We start from the raw sequence: 18,055 nt of genomic DNA, 5'->3' as shown, positions 1-18,055 counted from the left end.
TCTAGGATAATCTTACCAGACAAGCAGAAAAGGTCAAAGCTATGTACACATGACCATATAAAATATTTTTTCTCAAGGCTTTCATTTTTCAAATTTTATATTATTTTAAAGGTAATCTACAGAGAGGTTACAGTTACATAAGTAAGGTAGTGAGTTCATCGTTTTTTGTGTTACCCTCTCCCTCATTTTTTCCCATTTTCCCTCCCTCCCAACTCCCCTCCCCCACACGTTGTAAAGTTCATTTCTAGTAAGTATCGCTATTTCATTGGTTCACCCTTCCCACCGTTTCTGTGATTCCCCTTTCCTTCCCCAAATCAAAGGGTACAGAAATCAGAAATAGTGACCATTGGGAGTAAAACAGAGAAGAAAATAAAGAAAGACAAAAGACATAACTGCAAACAGTACTCTAAAAAAGGAAGAAAGAAAAACACACACACAGCCTTTTGTTTCTATATTTCCATATCTTGGAGCTCATTTTAATTAGTATCATTTTATATGTTCATATCTAATAGCTATTGGGCTATTGTGAACCCCTGTTAGGACTATCCTAGACTTATACTAATTATTAAAAATGAGGGAAACCAGGCAGCCTGTGTTTCTTTGGGTCTGGCTTACTTTACTTAATGAGTTTTTCCAGGTCTTTCATTTCATACAAATGGAGCCATTCCATTCTTTCTGATGGAAGCATAGAATTCCATTATGTATATATACTACATTTTCTTGGTCCATTAATCTATTGAAGGGCATCTTAGCTATGGTAAATAGCTATGGTAAATAATGCTGCAATGAACATAGTTGTGCTGGTAGCTTTAGTGTGGCCTTGTTGGTGATCATTTTTGGTAAATGTCCAGGAGTGGGATTGCTGGGTCATAGGGGAGCTCTATGTTTAGTCTTTTGAGGAACCTCTATACTGCTTTCCAGAGTGGTTTCCACAAGATTTTCTTATTAGCTCTTTCATGTTTGTAGGATCTTTAGAGATATCACCTCCCTCCATCCTGATTTTATGGGGTTTTTTTTGTTGGTTTTGTGTGTGTGTGTGTGTGTGTGTGTGTGTGTGTGTGTGTGTGTGTGCGTGTGTTTTGGTCAGTTCTGGGGCTTGAACTCTCAGCTTGGGAGCTGTCCCTGTGCTCTTCAGCTCAAGAAAAGTGCTCTACCACTTGAGCCCACAGTGTCACTTCTGGTTTTCTAGTGGTTTATTGGAGATAAGAGTCTCATGGACTTTCCTCCCCAGGCTGGTTTTGAACTGTGATCCTCAGATCTCAGCCTCCTGAGTAGCTAGGATTACAGGCGTGAGATACCCGTGCCTGGCCATCCTGATTTTAATAATCTATTTCTCTTTTCTTTCTTTCTTATTCGTTTTTCCAGAGTTTTTGCTGACAGTCTGAGGAACCAGTATTTGGTTGGATAATTTCCCTCTAATTTCTGTTCTGCTTTTCAATTTATTTTCCATTTGCTTGTTTTTGTCTTCTTTATTTTTCCTGATTGTTTAAGGAGAAAACTAAAGTCACTAATTTGAGATCTTCTTTTCAAATACAGGTTTGTAGCAATATACATGTAGTTTCCTAAATTATTGCTTTGAGAGCAGTCAATGAAATGTGCTATGTGATGACATATTTTCATTCTGTTTGAAGCATTCAATCATTTCCTTTTGATTTTTTAAATTGACAAATAGGTTATTTAGAAGTGTGCTAGCTAGTTTCCAAATATTTTGTGAGTTTCCAGAATTTGTTATTGATATTTGGTTTAACGTTTTTATTGTCAAAAAATATGCTTCTTTTGACATGAATCCTTTCACATTTATTAAATTTTTGTTTACCATTGAGAATATTTTCTATAACATTGCTGTATAAGTAATGTAAAAGAATGTGTATGTTTTATTATTGTTGGATTAATGATTCTAAAAAATATATTAGATCAAATTGATTAACTAATTTTGAAATTAGTTGGGTAACTTCATCAATTACTTGGTCAATTAATTATTTTGAAATTGCTGTTAAACTTTATAAGATTTCCATATCTCAGTTTTTACCTGTCTGATGTTCTTCAGAGAAGAGTACTGACATTTCCAACTTTAATATGGATTCTGCATTACCTCGCCAAAGAGGTAAAATTTTAGGATTCTCCTTGTTTGTTTTCTGTGTCTTAGAGTTCATCATGTGTGAGTGAGCATGCATGTGTTTGAAACAGGTCTTTAATTCAGGAACCTCATGTTCTTGCTTGGCTTTCTTGCTCCTGGCTGACACTCTATGACTGGAACCATGTCTCCAGTCTGATATTTTGCTGGTTAAGTGGAGATAGCATCTTTAGAAGCCTAGCCTGGCTTCAGACCTTGACTTTTCAGGTCTTGTCTTTCTGAGTAGCTAGGATGACAGATGTGAGCCACTGGCTCAATATTCCTTTTTAATCTTATATCAGTTCTTGAATTTCATTATTTCATAAACATTATTCTAGCCTTTTGTTGTTGATATTTTAGATGCAAGAATTCATTTAAGCCCTGTAATTTTCCATTTTTGCTGGGAGTGCAATTTCAATGAATTTGTATTTAAACCATTAACCGGCAAGATAGAGTTAAATGTTGACCTGTTTTTTCATATGTGTGGTATACATATAACAAGTGCCATTAGACACTCTGAGGCCTGACATCTAATTACATCATCACAATATATGTATCTATAATATATATAATACACATGTGACTTAGCAATTTTAAGGGAATACTAGTAGCCATTACATACTAGACATTGTGCTAACAGAAAGAAATAAAAATACTTGTAAGCATAATAGTTTCATAATAAAATAGTTCATTGAAATTATCTTTATATTTTCTGCTTTTATCATAGTACTTGGCACATAGCAGGGCTCAATAAATGTTATCAAACTGAGTAAATTTGATTAGGTAAATATTTTATTTATGATAGAGCCCACTTAAATTTTGAAGTAAAACATTTTAGAATTTGTAGAATGTGAATACAAAACTGTGATAAATGCTTAATAAAAACTAAAAGAAACATGACCTAAATGACTGTACCACCTAAACTTTCAAAAGTATGTCAATATATCTATTTAAAGAATGGAGAATAAGCATGGGGAATTTATCACCTCAACAGGTGTGATGAAAGTTTTACTGAATTTATGAGCATCAGTTCTCTAAGAATTGGTAAAATTCAGATTGATTAGGATTAAATACAGGAAACTACAAGCTTTAATTCAAGGCTAGCCTTGACTCCAATCTAGATCTGAGTATTAAACTTATAACTTTTGGGTTTAGATATTTTTTTCATTCCCAACCTATACTTTTGCTATGTGTTTCCCTTCCTAGGAAATCCCCCTACCCTTCTTTGAGTATCTAAATCCTGTATGACCTCCAATCTATAGCAAAGTGCTAAATCTTCCACTGGGCTAACTTGATTTCCCTGAGTGACATTTCTCCTTTTTTGTTACTTAGTGATGAGTTTGTAGCATTTCCTGTGGCGCTTATATCTTTTAACTAGTCTTTTTGTTGTTTATGCCCATGTACCTCCCCCTCTATTGCAACTTAAGATCCTCAAAGGTAGATTCTTCTTTTACTTTTTACAGGTCATGGGGCTTGAACTATCCCTGGGCTCCTTTTTCTCGAGGCTAGCTCTCTACCACTTGAACCACAGTGTTGCATCTTGCTTTTTCTGTGATTAATCATAGATAAGAGTCTCACAGAATTTCTTGCCTGTGCTAGCTTTGAACTTTGGTCTTCAGACCTCAACCTTCTGAGTAGCTAGGCTTACAGGCATGAGTCACTAGCACCTGGCTAAAGGTAAATTCTTCATAGCTTGTTATATATCTGTTTTCTCAGGGAAATATAGAATTCTAGCACATGGAGATGTTTCATGTATTTGTTAGGTCTATGAATGAATGAATGCCTAATTGAAATAACATTTATGTTGAGATTCTATATGCAGATTGTGAATTTTCTAATTTCTTAGGAAATAAAGAAAAGACCTATTAGGAGACAGTACTTAAATTAATGAGGATCATCATGGAAAACCTCTAGGTGTGACATTATATCCAGAGATAGAAGTGGAGAATAACAGTGATCATTGAGATAATGAATTTAGAATGAATTACTGGGATTTTTGAACATGATTTTCAAACTTTTATTTTCCTGTTTTTTCATGCGAGATTGAGGAATATTTTTGGGAAGTTGTGGGCTGCCTGGTCTGAAGAAGCAGCATGTGGCTGGGGCAGATGGGAGTGGATAAGGGCAGGAATGAAAGCAGAGGAGGAGGGACTGTGGGTGTGAGCTGAACAGAACACCATGAATGAGAAAAAGGAAAGGTTGGTTGAATTGATATTGAAAAGCAGACTGTCTAATGCCAATAGCCTTATGGTGTGTATACATGAGAGAAAAAACAACCTCTGCAGATTCATGCAGGTAGAATTTCTGAAAGATCAATTCTACTTCTCATTTCCTTCAGTTCAAAATTTAAATAATTGCCGAAATAAGATACAGGAAATAAGATACTGGTAGTGTCAGTCTTTGAGACTTCTGAACTACAAGGTCATTAGTATGAAATAATCTACCATCCCTAGAGAACAAATGCAGAAAAACTGAGAAATCCAAAGCATGTAGCTCTTCCCAAAATAATTTATCAGAAATCTTTCACTTAGTTTATTAAACTGTTTCTAATAAGTTTTACCTTGTATTGTACCCATTGGGTGTTGTAGGTCAATTAAAAGCAATTTATCCAACATATTGTGGATTTATCTCCATTTTCTTCTTCCCTCTCTCAGTACATGAATAAGTGTCACTACTGTTGTCTGTAAAACTGGTCATGGGTACATGCAGCCTTATCATTCCCTCAGAAATTCCATCAAGAATTGGGGCAGGTGAAGCCTCACGTAGCAGTGTAGGCTGCGACCCTCTGTGAAGGAAACTCAGAATTTATCTCCAAATTCTATTCCTGTTTTATTTAGTGCTTACAATAGTTCTTTGTTGTTAAATTATATTAACATTTTTATGGAATTAACACATTCCAGTTCTGTGCAGTCCACTTTTAAGTTCCAAGAATAGTCAAAGCCATGATATTCCTTAGATGCATTCTATCCAGAACAAGAAATGATCATGACTTTACCACTCAGAGTCAACAAGATTGTGTTCAGTCTGCTCTTAAATTCTAAAATAACCAATTGGCTCTATTTCATTCCCATCCATCCTCACCTGATTGGTTTTTGGAAACAATCTCAGATAAACTATGCATAGTGCAATAAAGGCACTCAGAAATACACTATAAATAAGGACTATATGTCTGAACTAAACTGATGAAGGGAATTGGAGACAATACTGTGAGCATACATGGTGTGTGTGTGTGTGTGTGTGTGTGTGTGTGTGTGTTTTGCACATGGCAGACAGTGCAGACACCTGCCTCTGTACATAGATTTGGTTTTGTAACACATTTACTACATTTGAAAGCTACTCAAATTCTACCTTTGTGGTTGGCCATCCAGAACTTATGGTAAAAATAGTTTTTCATATCTATCTCCCTCCTACTTCTCCCCCCCTACCCCTCGCCACACACACACTTATGGTATGTGCAGTTTTACAAACCAGTATAAAGATGGATGGGATTGCTTCTCACAACGGGAATGAAAATCCTTCCCAATGAAAACATCTGTCTCTGTTCAAGTCATGCCCAGTTATCCCCCAAAAGAAATGTTCTGATTAACTTTTTTTAAAGTCTTAAGATAGCAGTTTGTGTAGCAGATCTAATTAAGAAGTTTATGTAACAGATCTGCAGGGTTTTTTTTTTTTTCCTCCTTCTTCAACTGGGTTCTTTGAGCTCAGTTTGAGTGTTACCAGCTTTCACTATGCAACGGCCAAATGCTTCCCGGGCTGAGAATTATCAGCTCTTATGGGATACTATTGCTTCCTTAAAACAATGTGAACAAGCTATGCAAAATGCATTTATTCCGGTAAGGAAAACTTATCTTCTATTTTCCTACAGATGCTCTTATTTTTATCATGTGTACCTTTCATATCTATAGAGAAATATATAACAAATTTGTTTTATGAATCTAAAGATACAGTATAGTTGCTACAGTTCTTGTTTGGGATAAATGTATGTCTGCTCTTATTTGCTCTGTGTGAAATATGAATTCTTAGTGTGTCTGAATATTGAAGAGTGGGAAAGAGTAAATAGTGACCCAAATGAACTCATCCTTCTAATGATAATGTTCCTAATACTAACGTAAACTAAAGAAAGTAGACAATATTGATATTCTTCATTTTATCATTTGAAATCTGTTTCCTGATGGGGGCTCCTAATATGACTTAACTTGCTTAGATATCTTTTACAGTTGGTTTTGACAGAGAGACCAAGAGGTTAAAACTTTGAAAATTACTGTGCTATGCTAATTTGAGTAAAATCCCCCATAACACTGCTCTTTACAATGATGGTTTCTTTAGTAAATTAGTGTTGTAGTAGGTAGAGATTTGTAAAGAATCTGGATAAAACTTATAAAATTATAAAATGAATGAATAAGTGAATTGATATTTTGTATTATAAAAGTCTTGTTTGTGCTTATAATTTATCTAACTAGAGGGATCTCATTTGATAGGGTGAGGTGAGGTGAATTAGACTTGGAAAAATAATATTAAATTGTCTGATACCTTTAATTACACCTATTTTGAAGCAATGAGATATCCAATTAGGAATAAAAGAGTATTTGTAAAAAGTAAGCCTTGAGATTTTTGAGCCTTCTCAAAAGAAACATTATTTCTGACATCAAAACTAAAGATCAATGCTTATGTGAACAATTGAAATGAATAAACATTTCTTGAAGTTCAAGTTATCTTAAGTGCCCCCCAAATTAGATGTTTTTGGGCTTTTCACAACAAATTGAGAATCCCATAAATGTTTCAAAAGCTACCTATATTTGAAGTTCTTTTCATTAAATCACTATATTCTAATTGGGTCTCTATAAGGGGATATCAGTTGTTAAAAATGTATAACATAATTTTTGTAAGAGTCTTTTAAACTGATGGTGTGATGGGAGGCTCTCTAAATCATTTTGAGTTATATTCTGTTTGGAACTGGAATCTGGTGAGCATAGTTCACTTCTCCTCTCTCTGTCTTTCCTTTCTTCCTTCATTTTCTCAAGGAAAATAAGGTAGTCCTAATGAAGCTTCTCTTTGGCTAGGAGTAATTACTTCCTCCTTTCTTGTTCCTTGTATGCTCCTCTTAATTTGTCATCTCGCAAATTATTGTTACGTGTGTCCTTCTCTCTCTTTCTGTTTATCCTATAACTTTTTTTTCGAAAGAGCTGAAAAAGAAAGCTGAAGAAATGAATCTATATTTATTTGTTTTCTTATTTCCCTAGCTTAAACTCATTGATAGGAGAGGTGTATTTTCTCCTGAAGTCTGGCACAGAAAGATTGTTTGAGGGACATATAAGGAGCACATAAAGCAGCTAAAAGAAGTCTTCAGTGCCAGGTTTTCCAGTTAATGGATGACACTTTTCATCCCTCACTGTGGTTAATAATGCCCTCATGAAATCATTTCTATTCAAATCCGTATAGAAAGAGCAACAAACCTTTACTAGGGAATTGTATGTTGTGTGTATATGGGGGAAGAGTATAGGCAGAGATATTTGGTACAGTAGAAAAATATTTCAGAAAAAGAGCCTTCTGATCAGTTCTCCTGGCTTGGGGGTACCAAGTTATCGCTCAGGTTTGACTACCTTAAAATTTTTACCTAAGATACTGGAAATTTTCTAATTTTTAAAATTTCCAATATCTTCACAATCTTTATTAATTTTATATAATTTTATGAAGACTTTCAAAGGAAAATATAGCCACTATTTAAATGTTATAAAAATAATGCTATTTAAATAGAACCTCAATTTATTTTGTCAGCATAAATAATTTAGATCTCATTTAAAATTCCCACTTTATTCCCTACTTTCTGTACTTTGTAGTCCAATGAAATATATATTTCAAATACATATGCATTTATACATAACATATACATATAGCTATATGTGGCATTTTTGCTCAATGAAACCATTCACTTTTTCCCCCCCTGGTATAGGGAAACTTGGGCTTGAACTTAGGGCCTCGCACTATCCCTGAGCTTCTGTGCTCAAGGGTAGTGTTCTATCACTTGAGCCACAGCTCCACTTCTGATATTTGGGTGGTTAATTGAAGATAAGAGTCTCATGGAGTTTTCTTCCCAAGCTGGCTTCAAACTGCAATCTTCAGATCTCAGCCTTCTGAGTAGCTAGGCTTACCGGTGTGAGCATTCAGTGCCTGGCCTAGGCTATCTTAATAAATCCCATCATACTGACTCTATTAAAAAATGACCATCTCTATGGCTCCATAATCTTGTGTAAATGGAGAAGTAGAGGCACATATTGATGTTGGTCTGTAAAGTTTCCAAGCAGGTAAATGTTCTGCGCATATTCTGAGTATGAATTCATACCTTGCCATTAGAATGAGTCAGGACATGGTCAGGATCAACTCAGACACCCAGAAAGCTATAGATCATGTGAATTTCCAGCCAGTATAGTTCTGTGGACCAACAAATGTAAAGTCGTGATATAGTCTTCTCCCAGAAAACTTCTCATAAAATCCTTCAAAGTTTCAAAATTTTATTTCACAAATCATATTATCCAAAGTCTCAATCCAGGACAACAGCTGAACCCATGAGCCCTTGGTACAAAATAACAACATGGAATTTTCCATGGCCAATTTAAGCTCCTACATATTCCTCAGATATAGACACAAAGATATCTCTCATGAATCCCTATAAATTGGCTCTATAATTACAGCCATAAGGGCATCCTGCTAAATAGTCAGCATCTTTCCAAATTACACAAATCAAAGACTGCTTTTTTATTCAAGTGATTAAATAAACTTATAAAGATAGTCTAATATTAGTGGTTCTTTACATTATTAGAGACCTGATGGTGTTCTTATTCACTTATTATTTCATTTGGCTCACAGTTTGTGTTCTCTGCCCACCACTATTCTACACCTAATATAAGGGTCCAAAGGGTACTTACAAATATTGTGTGGTTCCATACTTTGTCAGAAACTTCACATCCCCTTGACAAAATACTACCCCTCTTTCTTTCATTCAGTGTACAAAGTTAGTTTCCCTGATTTTGCTAGTTATCATATTTTCATTTGGTAAATAGTCACATTGGGATTCAGTATATCCTTATTACATTTATGTTACACTATCATTCATCTTGGTAATAGACTATGAGATTCTGTCAATCAAAGAATGATTGGCAATAGTAGTCATTCAGCTCAGAAAGAAAAAAAAATTTAGAGTTTCTCATGAAGTTTGCTGAACCTTGGGAAAAAAATTTTAAAAAATGGTAAGTCATAAGGACCCTTGCTTGAAATTCTGCCTATATAAATTGCCAAATGAACATACAAATCACCCTAAGGACAGATACAAAAACTTTTTTGTCCCTAAGAATTACTCTAGGAGTTCAGAGTAGAGATACGCTTTATAGAAAAGGGTTTCTCAGCTGAGTTCTGAAGGTTAAAATTTGACTTGCAGCACTGATGGAGAAAAAGGACACTCCAAGGGGAGTGATCACAAAGAGCACTAATTATGTGAATGAACCCCATAGTCAGTAAATACTCTCTTTAATGCCTGGACATTGTGTGAATCGAATTCATTTTTCCTTTTATTCAGCCACTAGTTAGTAAATACCCTCTTTAATCAGAAACTTCAGTGTGCCTGGACATATAACAGTTCAAATATAACAACAAAAAGGAAAACACAAGCCCAATTGTGGAGCATTTACACTCCAGTAAAAGAGAAAGACATTTAAAATAATGAGATGTATATCTATCGTACACTTTAGTGCTAGCCTATTAGCAATGATTATAGTATTCCTCACAATTGCAATTCAACCTTGCTTATATGCATACAGGTACAATTATTATCAAAATATTGTAACAACAGTAGATACTATGCAAAGTTACTGCAAATAAAAGAAAACATTCTTTCCCAAATATTTTCACACACAGTTAAGAATGCAACAAATGTAGAAGGGAAATAGGACACCCTGTGGTCCCAGAGAAAGACACAAAACAGAGATCCTGAAAGGAACTGGAGAGATCATGAGATGTGATTTTCTGTGTCCTTGAAAACTACTTGTTAGTTTTAGCCCCTCAAGTGCCCTGCCTTTTTTTGCTTCCTGCCCTTTTTGCCTGTTAAATTCCAGTAGTGTCTAAGGTAGAGCAAATGGCTTTCTTCTCCTCCTCTAGGTCCTCCTCCTCCTCCTCCTTTTCTCCTTCTTCTCCTTCTTCTTCTTCCTCTTCTTCTTTCTCCTCCTCCTCCTTCTCCTCCTCCTCTTCCTCTTCTTCCTTCCTTCCTTCCTCCTCCTCCTCCTCCTCCTCTTCCTTCTTCTCCTCCTCCTCTTCCTCCTCCTCCTCCTCCTCCTTCTTCTTCTTCTTCTTCTTTTGTTGTTGGTTGTGGGGCCTGAACTCAGCGCCTGGGTACTGTCCCTCGGCTCTTCAGCTCAAAGCTAGTGCTCTACCACTTGAGCCACAGCACCATTTCTGGCTTTTTCTGCTTATGTGGTGCTGAGGAATCGAATCCAGGGCCTCATGCATGCAAAACAAGCACGCTACCACTGAGCTACCTTCCCAGCCTTAGCTTTCTATTCTTGCAACCAGGGAACATTAAGCAAGATAGGAACCAATTTGTGTCTATTGGCTCTGGAATAACATAGAACCCTTCAAGAAAGGGCAAAACAAAACCAGAGGCAGATAAGCAAGTCAGCTTGTCACATTCCAGTAGAAGGTACAGGGTGAGGTTTTGTCCTTCAAGATTGTATTTACAGCCACCTCTACAAACTTTCCTTCATGTCCAATAACTATATGTTATACCTTCCCCCTCTTACTTCAACTTGGCTTAGTACCCACTGATGAAAAATGAGTAGGAACTCCACTTAGTCTCAACCTTCACAGATCAATATAAAATAATCCCTTTATCATTATCAGAGGGTGTGGCTGGATTATAGAATCCAATAACTAATAAGGCCAGAAGAGCATCCTTCTGCATTTCTCCTTCACATTCACCATGGGACTTTGCCTCTGCTTCCTCGTGCAGTTTTTCTGCTTTGTATTATTAACAGTGGGGTGGACCATGTGCATCTTTCCTTCCTGTTTCCTGTAGGGCTAACTACAGTGCTTTAAATAGGATGTTTGCTAAATTATCCTGGTTGGGCTGATTAATACTTAAGGAGTGAGAACTTAGCAATGAATGTGTAATGGGAAAATGAGGAAATGATTGTTCTTTTCTCAAATACATTCATAAAATCTGATTGCTCAGCTCCAGCATCTCCTGCCTCTGGTTCCTGCTTCACAGCCTGCTGAGGTCAGCTCTAAATAGCATTTGTGCAGTGGTGACTTTCAGTCCTCGTTCATGGTGTTCCCAGTGTGTTTTGTCCTTCCTGGAGTCTAAATATTAATTGACATCTCATCTTCTATCATGTTGGATTTGTTTCTCTATTTTATTCCTCTAACCTTTCCTTCATATTCTGCTAGTAGTACCCTAATCTTACCTACCAGAAGAATCTGAACAAGGTTATTAATAGAATTCCTATTAGTTTTATGACAATCTGTGGGGACACAAAATTTAAGGGGGTTGGAGAATACTAAAAGTATCTTGGGTAAGTACAACCACTTGACAATGTTGAAACTTTTGGAGATCACTGTTACAATGCAATGGAAATGACTCTTTTGTGTTTGACCTTCCCTCCTACTGCCAAAAAACAAGAGCCTGCCACATGATCTTCTTCCAGCATGTAACCTGCATTGTGTTTACTGTTGGTTGTATACACACTTGGAGTTCACAGAAAAGATAACACCAAGTATAGGATACGTCCCTTGTGTTTCAATATTGTTCCTTGTATGATGCTTTGTGTGGACTCATCAAGAAACGTATGGGCGGGCTGGGAAGGTGGCTCAGTGGTAGAACGCTTGTCTTGCATGCCTGAGGCCCTGGGTTCGATTCCTCAGCACCACATAAGCAAAAAAAAGAAAAAAGCTGGAAGTGGCGCTGTGGCTCAAGTGGTAGAGTGCTAGCCTTGAGCTGAAGAGCTAAGGGACAGCACCCAGGTCCAGAGTTCAGGCCCCACGACTGGACCCCCCCCCCAAAAAAGAAGAAATTTGCTCGTTATCTTGCCCATGTAATTGTAACTACTCTGTACGGTATTCTCACAATAAAGTTTGAAAAAAAAAACTTTAAAAAAAATAATTAAAAAAAAGAAACGTATGGGCAAAGCTGTGTACTATTTACATAGAGTAAATCCAGCCTTTGCCGTTCCCAATTTCCTTACCCACTCTGGAAATTGCAAAAATAGGACACCAAATTATTTATTACAAAACAGAAAATTTAACCACTTGTTCAGAGTTGATAATAACAGCCTTCTTCTATGTAGTAAAACAAAATTATAAACCGTAACACATTCAAATTTTAAAACCCTTAATGAGCTAATACTATATATATTGTGCTCTTCAGCTCCATTGAGTTTTTTTCAACTTAGTAAAAAAATGCTTAAGAACAATGAAATTTCTCATTTTTGTCTTGTAAAGAGACTAAAAATCACACTCTACCAATGCTTGCACTGTCATTGCTACTGCTGCTAAACTACCACTATCACAATCCCTGTCTTCATTATATTTATTTTCTTGCTGTAATTTTCAGAGCGATATAAACTAGATTATTTTCCATTATAACTTTGCAAGGTAGCAAGACCATTTTGAATTATCCACATAGTATTTATGTGAAAATTAAAGTTAGAAAATTGAAATGCCAGAATGAATCGGGGGTGGGGAATGTCTAGCCCACAGGCCATATGAATCGTGTGAAAGCACTTGGTACATGACAGGAGAAACACATATGCTCCCATATGCTTCTCATATGCTACCTGGCCTTCTGTTTTTTATGATTATTTTGTATAACCATCAAAAGATGCTTATAAATATCCGCAAAGCCATAGGCAGAATGAAAGTTCCTCCTCACTGAGACATAAGCGCAGTATTAGAATCCCAATATAGTGTATTTTTTGTTTCAGAGTCTCAGTAATTTTTAAGGCTGCAGGGTCACATGCTTATTCTGATTGCTTGTTCATGGATCTGCCACTTGAGCCGTGCTCTAGTCTGGCTTTTTACTAGTTAATCGGAGATGGAATCTTATAAACTTTTATGCTTGGACTCAAAATCCCAGCCTCCTGAGTAGCTGAGATTTATAGGTATGAGCCACAGGAATGTGATTCCAAATGTATACTTTTATAATTTGCAAAGTGTGTTTACATATTTTCTTCTCAAAACATATGAGATTCGCTGAAAAAATTCATTCCATTTAAATATGAACAATCAAGTAATATCATAAAAGGATAGCATTCTTAATCAGATAGTTAAAATTCTGAGTCCCTTTATTGCTATTTTGGTGGTATTCAAAATTTAGTATTGAACCCACCAATTGTACAATCATTACTTAAAGTGGGCATAACCGTATAAGAGACTTAGAGAGTTATATAACCTGGCCAAGCTCATTGCACAGGGCTATAACCAGCCCTAAAAGTTTTCTCTGCTTACTCTAAGTACAAGGCTGTGAGGTCCTTATCCTCTCACATAAAATGAAAAGGTACAAGAATCCCTGCTGAGTTGGGGGACCAAGGAGAAGTGACAAGATGTACACAAATGTGAAACACATCTAGAAGTTACTTCCTTTCCAGTTAGTTACAGAAATACTTAGAAAACAAAATGAAACTTCTAGTGTCTTTGAGGTTGAAAATCCAGCAGACAACGTAGTCTGATCCCTCAAGAAGTAAACCTCAAACCTCCCATCTCTCTAACTTGTGACAGAGCCTCTATGCACCAGAGAACAATTTCCCTCTGTCTTTTTTCTCTTCCTCTCAATCTTTCGCTTGTTGTCTCTCTGTTTCTCTTCCAGCTCACAGCAGCAGAAAGTAGATAATCTTTCATATTTACCTTGAAACACATTGTTATATCACTACAGCATTAGCTTAGGCTAAGAGGAAATCAAGCCAACAAGACCCTTTCTTTTTGGAATAATGGGGAGTGGGAAAGCCACTGGAAAACTCTGAAGCCAAGTGTTCACTGTCACACTGGGAAGCTAAGACAGCTGTGGGGCTAGGAACTGGTTGGCATTTCAGACCCACAGATTTGTAGGCACTTGGCTTGTAGAACAAAGAGTCCATTTCATGACATGTATAAACACATCTCAGAATATTTTGACACCAGAAATGCCATCCATTTTAGTAAAACTTCTGTTTTTCTAGTGCATTCAGTTCCCTTCATATCTCTTTTTTCCTCTGTTTTCCAACATGGACATTAATTCTCAAGGAAAACTGAGGGGAAAGATCATTCGATTCTGAGATGTTATCATGATTGTAAATAAAGAAAACACAACAAAAATATTCTCCATCTTGTTCCTCTTGCAACTTGTGGCATCTTTCCGAGGCCAGTCTTGGGACATCTCACAGACCGTAGACAGGAGCACATAATAGACTGATAGTAATTTTACAGTAAGTGAACGTGCAATTTCTCTTGTTCCCATAATTTCTGCTCTTACACAAAATAAATATTCTAAGATGTAGAATATTTTAATACAAGTCTTCGCATAAAATTTTCAGACATAAGTGTATGATTTTCTATCATAATTATGAGTTGTGGGAAAGGAAAGGGGATTTCTTTTCCCTACTGTTAAAATTTTGAACATAGGGAAAGTAAGGATGGAAGCAAGAGTTTGGTGAGTATTCCCTGCTTCACTTCAAGTCTTTTTAGAAATTTAATAGATTCTTGTTGTTGATTATATGAACTTCTGGTTTGTTATTTTCCGTGTGTGTGTGTGTGTGTGTGTGTGTGTGTGTGTCTGTGTCTGTGTGTCTGTGTGTCTGTGTGTGTGTGTGTGTTACTGAGGACCAGACCTAGGGTTTTGAATATGTGAAGAATGTGCTATTCCATTGATCTGCATCGCATCCCCTCTATTTCTTCAAGCCAGAAATAACTTGTATAAACAAGGAAAAACTATACAGCCTAAGACAACAGACTAAGAGATCCTAAGTGGATTTTCAAGGTGCCATCTGTAAGGCATGTCAGAATTTATCCTTGAGCTACTTTATTAGAAACCCTTTTTATATCATTGATCTTTATTTAATGTAAGTTTTCTGACTTTATTTCAATTTGCCTTTCTTTATATGAATGAGTCTCATTGGTAAAAGCAGAGGGAGTCATTTCCCTGAAGGAAGGATTTATTGCATTTCTGACTCCCCACCCCCAGTATTTCCCAACAATGTTCAATGCCTAATGAGTGAAATCAGATCCTTGAGGAACCATGGATTCTTGAGGTCATCCATTTCACTGCTTCTTCCTAGATACTGAAGTAAATGGAAAGGCTCCAGAGAATTCTGAAATACTGAATCTATTGGGTTCAAAACTGAGATCTCTTGGATTTCAATCAGCCACCTTTATGCTAGGGACATTGTTCCTTAACTGTGTTGTAACTACTTCCAGGAAGATAGTGAGCCAGACGTTTGATACCCAGGCAAAAGTTACCTAGGAACTATTCATAATCTGTTGAAGTGAGTATAAATAACATAAAACATTATTTTATATGAGAAATAGATCGTTGTATGATTAAAATACAAAAATTAAATTCATGTTATTTCAAAGAACTTTTTAGTTTGGGGTAGGCTTTTGGAGGCACATCTATCTCATCCGTGTACAACAGGTACTATATTCTGTACATGCCATTTTGCTTTATTCATAATCTTTGAATGTTTAACTTTTCCCCAAACTCCATGCTTCCTGACATCTACCCAACTCCTTTTGAAATATACTGTGGGAGTTGTAACTTAGAGCAACTGCCTTCCTTGTTATACACAGGGTGGTGATAAAGCAAGATTATAGATCTGAAGTCAAGATGGGTTCCAGATACCCATTCCCGGACAACACAAGGCTGTGTAATGGAAACTTACCAAAAGGAAGTCACTGCCCTTTCTACACATTTCACTAATCTATTGTGTCAGCTCTTAACTCATGAATTATATCTCTTATTGCTCTTATTCTAGCTTCATAGGTCTAAAAGTTATCTGTACATTATTTCCCAAGCAGTGTTAGAAATACAGCTGGGGTGGCTGTTGAAGTAAGAGACAAGGGTTCTGCCCTCAACAATGGATTACAGTTTCATTAACTAGGTATGAATTCCACACATGACCAATTAGCTATCAACATCTACTAGAACAGAAAGAAATGTTTCTTAGCAATTCTATATGCTTTCATGGAACTTAATTTCCTCAATATTTATAATTCACTGTGTGTCAATATTATGTCAATAATAAGTAATTTAAAATGTGAGGGATGGAATGGATAGATCAAGTGCTAGACTGACTTTGGATACTAGAAGCTTGCATAGATGACCTTGGAAATTAGATTTATCTTGCAGGAGAGATAGAATTTGATTAGTTGATAAAAGTGGGGCCGTGCAGGATTCAGAATGTGGAAAAAGGAAGAAATAAAGAAATTGTGGCAGTTTGAACACGTGTATGTTTGGAATAGTGAAAACTGGCTAACCCATTGGAAGAAAGGAGGAAAGACAACTAAACAGCCACCATTTCTTCATTATTTGTGTGCAAGGCCCTGTTAAATTTTCAACAGAAGAACCATGTTATTGACAGCTTCCTGAGAATCCTGGTACCTAAATCTGGACAATGCAATTGCCAAGATTAGAGCTGTTTGGTAGCCTAGCGACAAAAAGCAGATGGTATCCACATGGATCTTCCAGGAATAGCAGCACGTGGAGTGAATCAGTGAATTAAGTAGGTATGGTTATTGTGGCATGAGACACATTGTCTGAACCACATCTGAGAGAGCTAACAGTTCCAATTTTCAGGGGATCTTTAGAGAACAATTGAATAAATAAAACAGATTTGTAAGGTCTCAGTGAATTCATGGGATTTGAGGTATCACAGCTTCATGGTAAAGAGCATAGTGCTTAAAACCTGGATTTGAAATCCAACTTTGTTCTAAACGTCTGAATTTTATAAGTTCAGTGAATCACTGTGGGCCTCTGTTTGATTATCATTAGACAAGGGAAAATCATACCAGTCCCTCTTGGATTTTGTAAGGAATAAACAATAAAACACAAGTACAGTAAGCCAGCTTTATTTGTTGATTTATTACCAAGCTTAGTTAAAAAAAGATCTAAATAAACAATAATTTCCAAAACAAAATAGTTACAAACTCATGTGTGCATTACACAGCTCCACTAATGTGGAAAAGCCTATCAGTCTCACACTGTAACTGTGCTTAAATTGTTGTATGGTCTTCTGAGTGTTTCTCTACCCTTAATTTTTTGAAAATACTCACTTCAAAAATCAAGGTAAAAGTTAATGTACTTAGCTGAAGTGATAAAATGAAAACTTCAGAGTTATGGAAAGGCAAAGCCTTTCCATAATGGAAAACTGGATAAAGCCTCCTCAGTACCTTACTGAGCTCTAAGTATCCTGAGCATTCGCAGTTTTTCCTCAGTTGGAGTGTCCTTGCAACTATATTCTACAGATACCAAAAGGCTATTGTAAAGAGCTTACCATTTTTTTCCCAGACTCACAGTGGGTACTTGGTTAAGCAGTATTAATTCAGTTCCCACTTCCTGTGGGAATTAAATGAATACATTTTACAGGGTATAAAAGTGTTACTTTGGATGTAGTACAGTGGCAAAACACTTCCCTAACAAATGCAATATCCTGGGTTCAATCCCTAATAAACAAAAGACAAAAAGTTGCAGTTTAAAAAATGTTATTGGTAAGCTGAGCACTTGAAGTGCATGCGTGTAATACAATTATTCAGGGTAAGACCTGAGGAACATGGTTCAAAGCCAGCCTGGGCAAAGAAGCCCATGAGACTCTTATCTCCTGTTAAGCACAAGAAAAGGCAGAAGTGGAGTTGTGGCTCAAGTGGTAGAGTGCTGGACTTGAACATAAAAGCTCAAGGATAGCCCTCAGATCCTGAGTTCAAGCCCCACAACCT

The 18,055-nt window shown here is 36.4% G+C and overlaps 1 protein-coding gene across 7 annotated transcripts in view; it reads left to right on the top strand.

Annotated features, from left to right (window-relative positions):
- Positions 1–18,055, top strand: part of Dlg2 (discs, large homolog 2 (Drosophila)) — a 1,447,312-nt gene that overhangs the window by 672,262 nt on the left and 756,995 nt on the right. Inside the window, exon 1 of one of the 7 annotated variants that reach the window (XM_013013991.1) lies at positions 5,817–5,946. The exons of 5 other annotated variants lie outside the window; for them this stretch is intronic. In XM_013013991.1, the coding sequence (XP_012869445.1) occupies positions 5,842–5,946 (105 nt within the window). In that variant the 5' untranslated portion in view covers positions 5,817–5,841. Of the gene's footprint in view, positions 1–5,816; positions 5,947–18,055 lie in introns of those variants that run through there. One more of the 7 variants, XM_013013990.1, reaches the window with a different exon arrangement.

This window comes from Dipodomys ordii, unplaced genomic scaffold (assembly GCF_000151885.1).
Source record: "Dipodomys ordii isolate 6190 unplaced genomic scaffold, Dord_2.0 Scaffold22, whole genome shotgun sequence".
NCBI classification, from domain to species: Eukaryota; Metazoa; Chordata; class Mammalia; order Rodentia; family Heteromyidae; genus Dipodomys; species Dipodomys ordii.
Note: the sequence above shows the minus strand (reverse complement) of the source record. Positions and strands in the feature narration are given on the sequence as shown.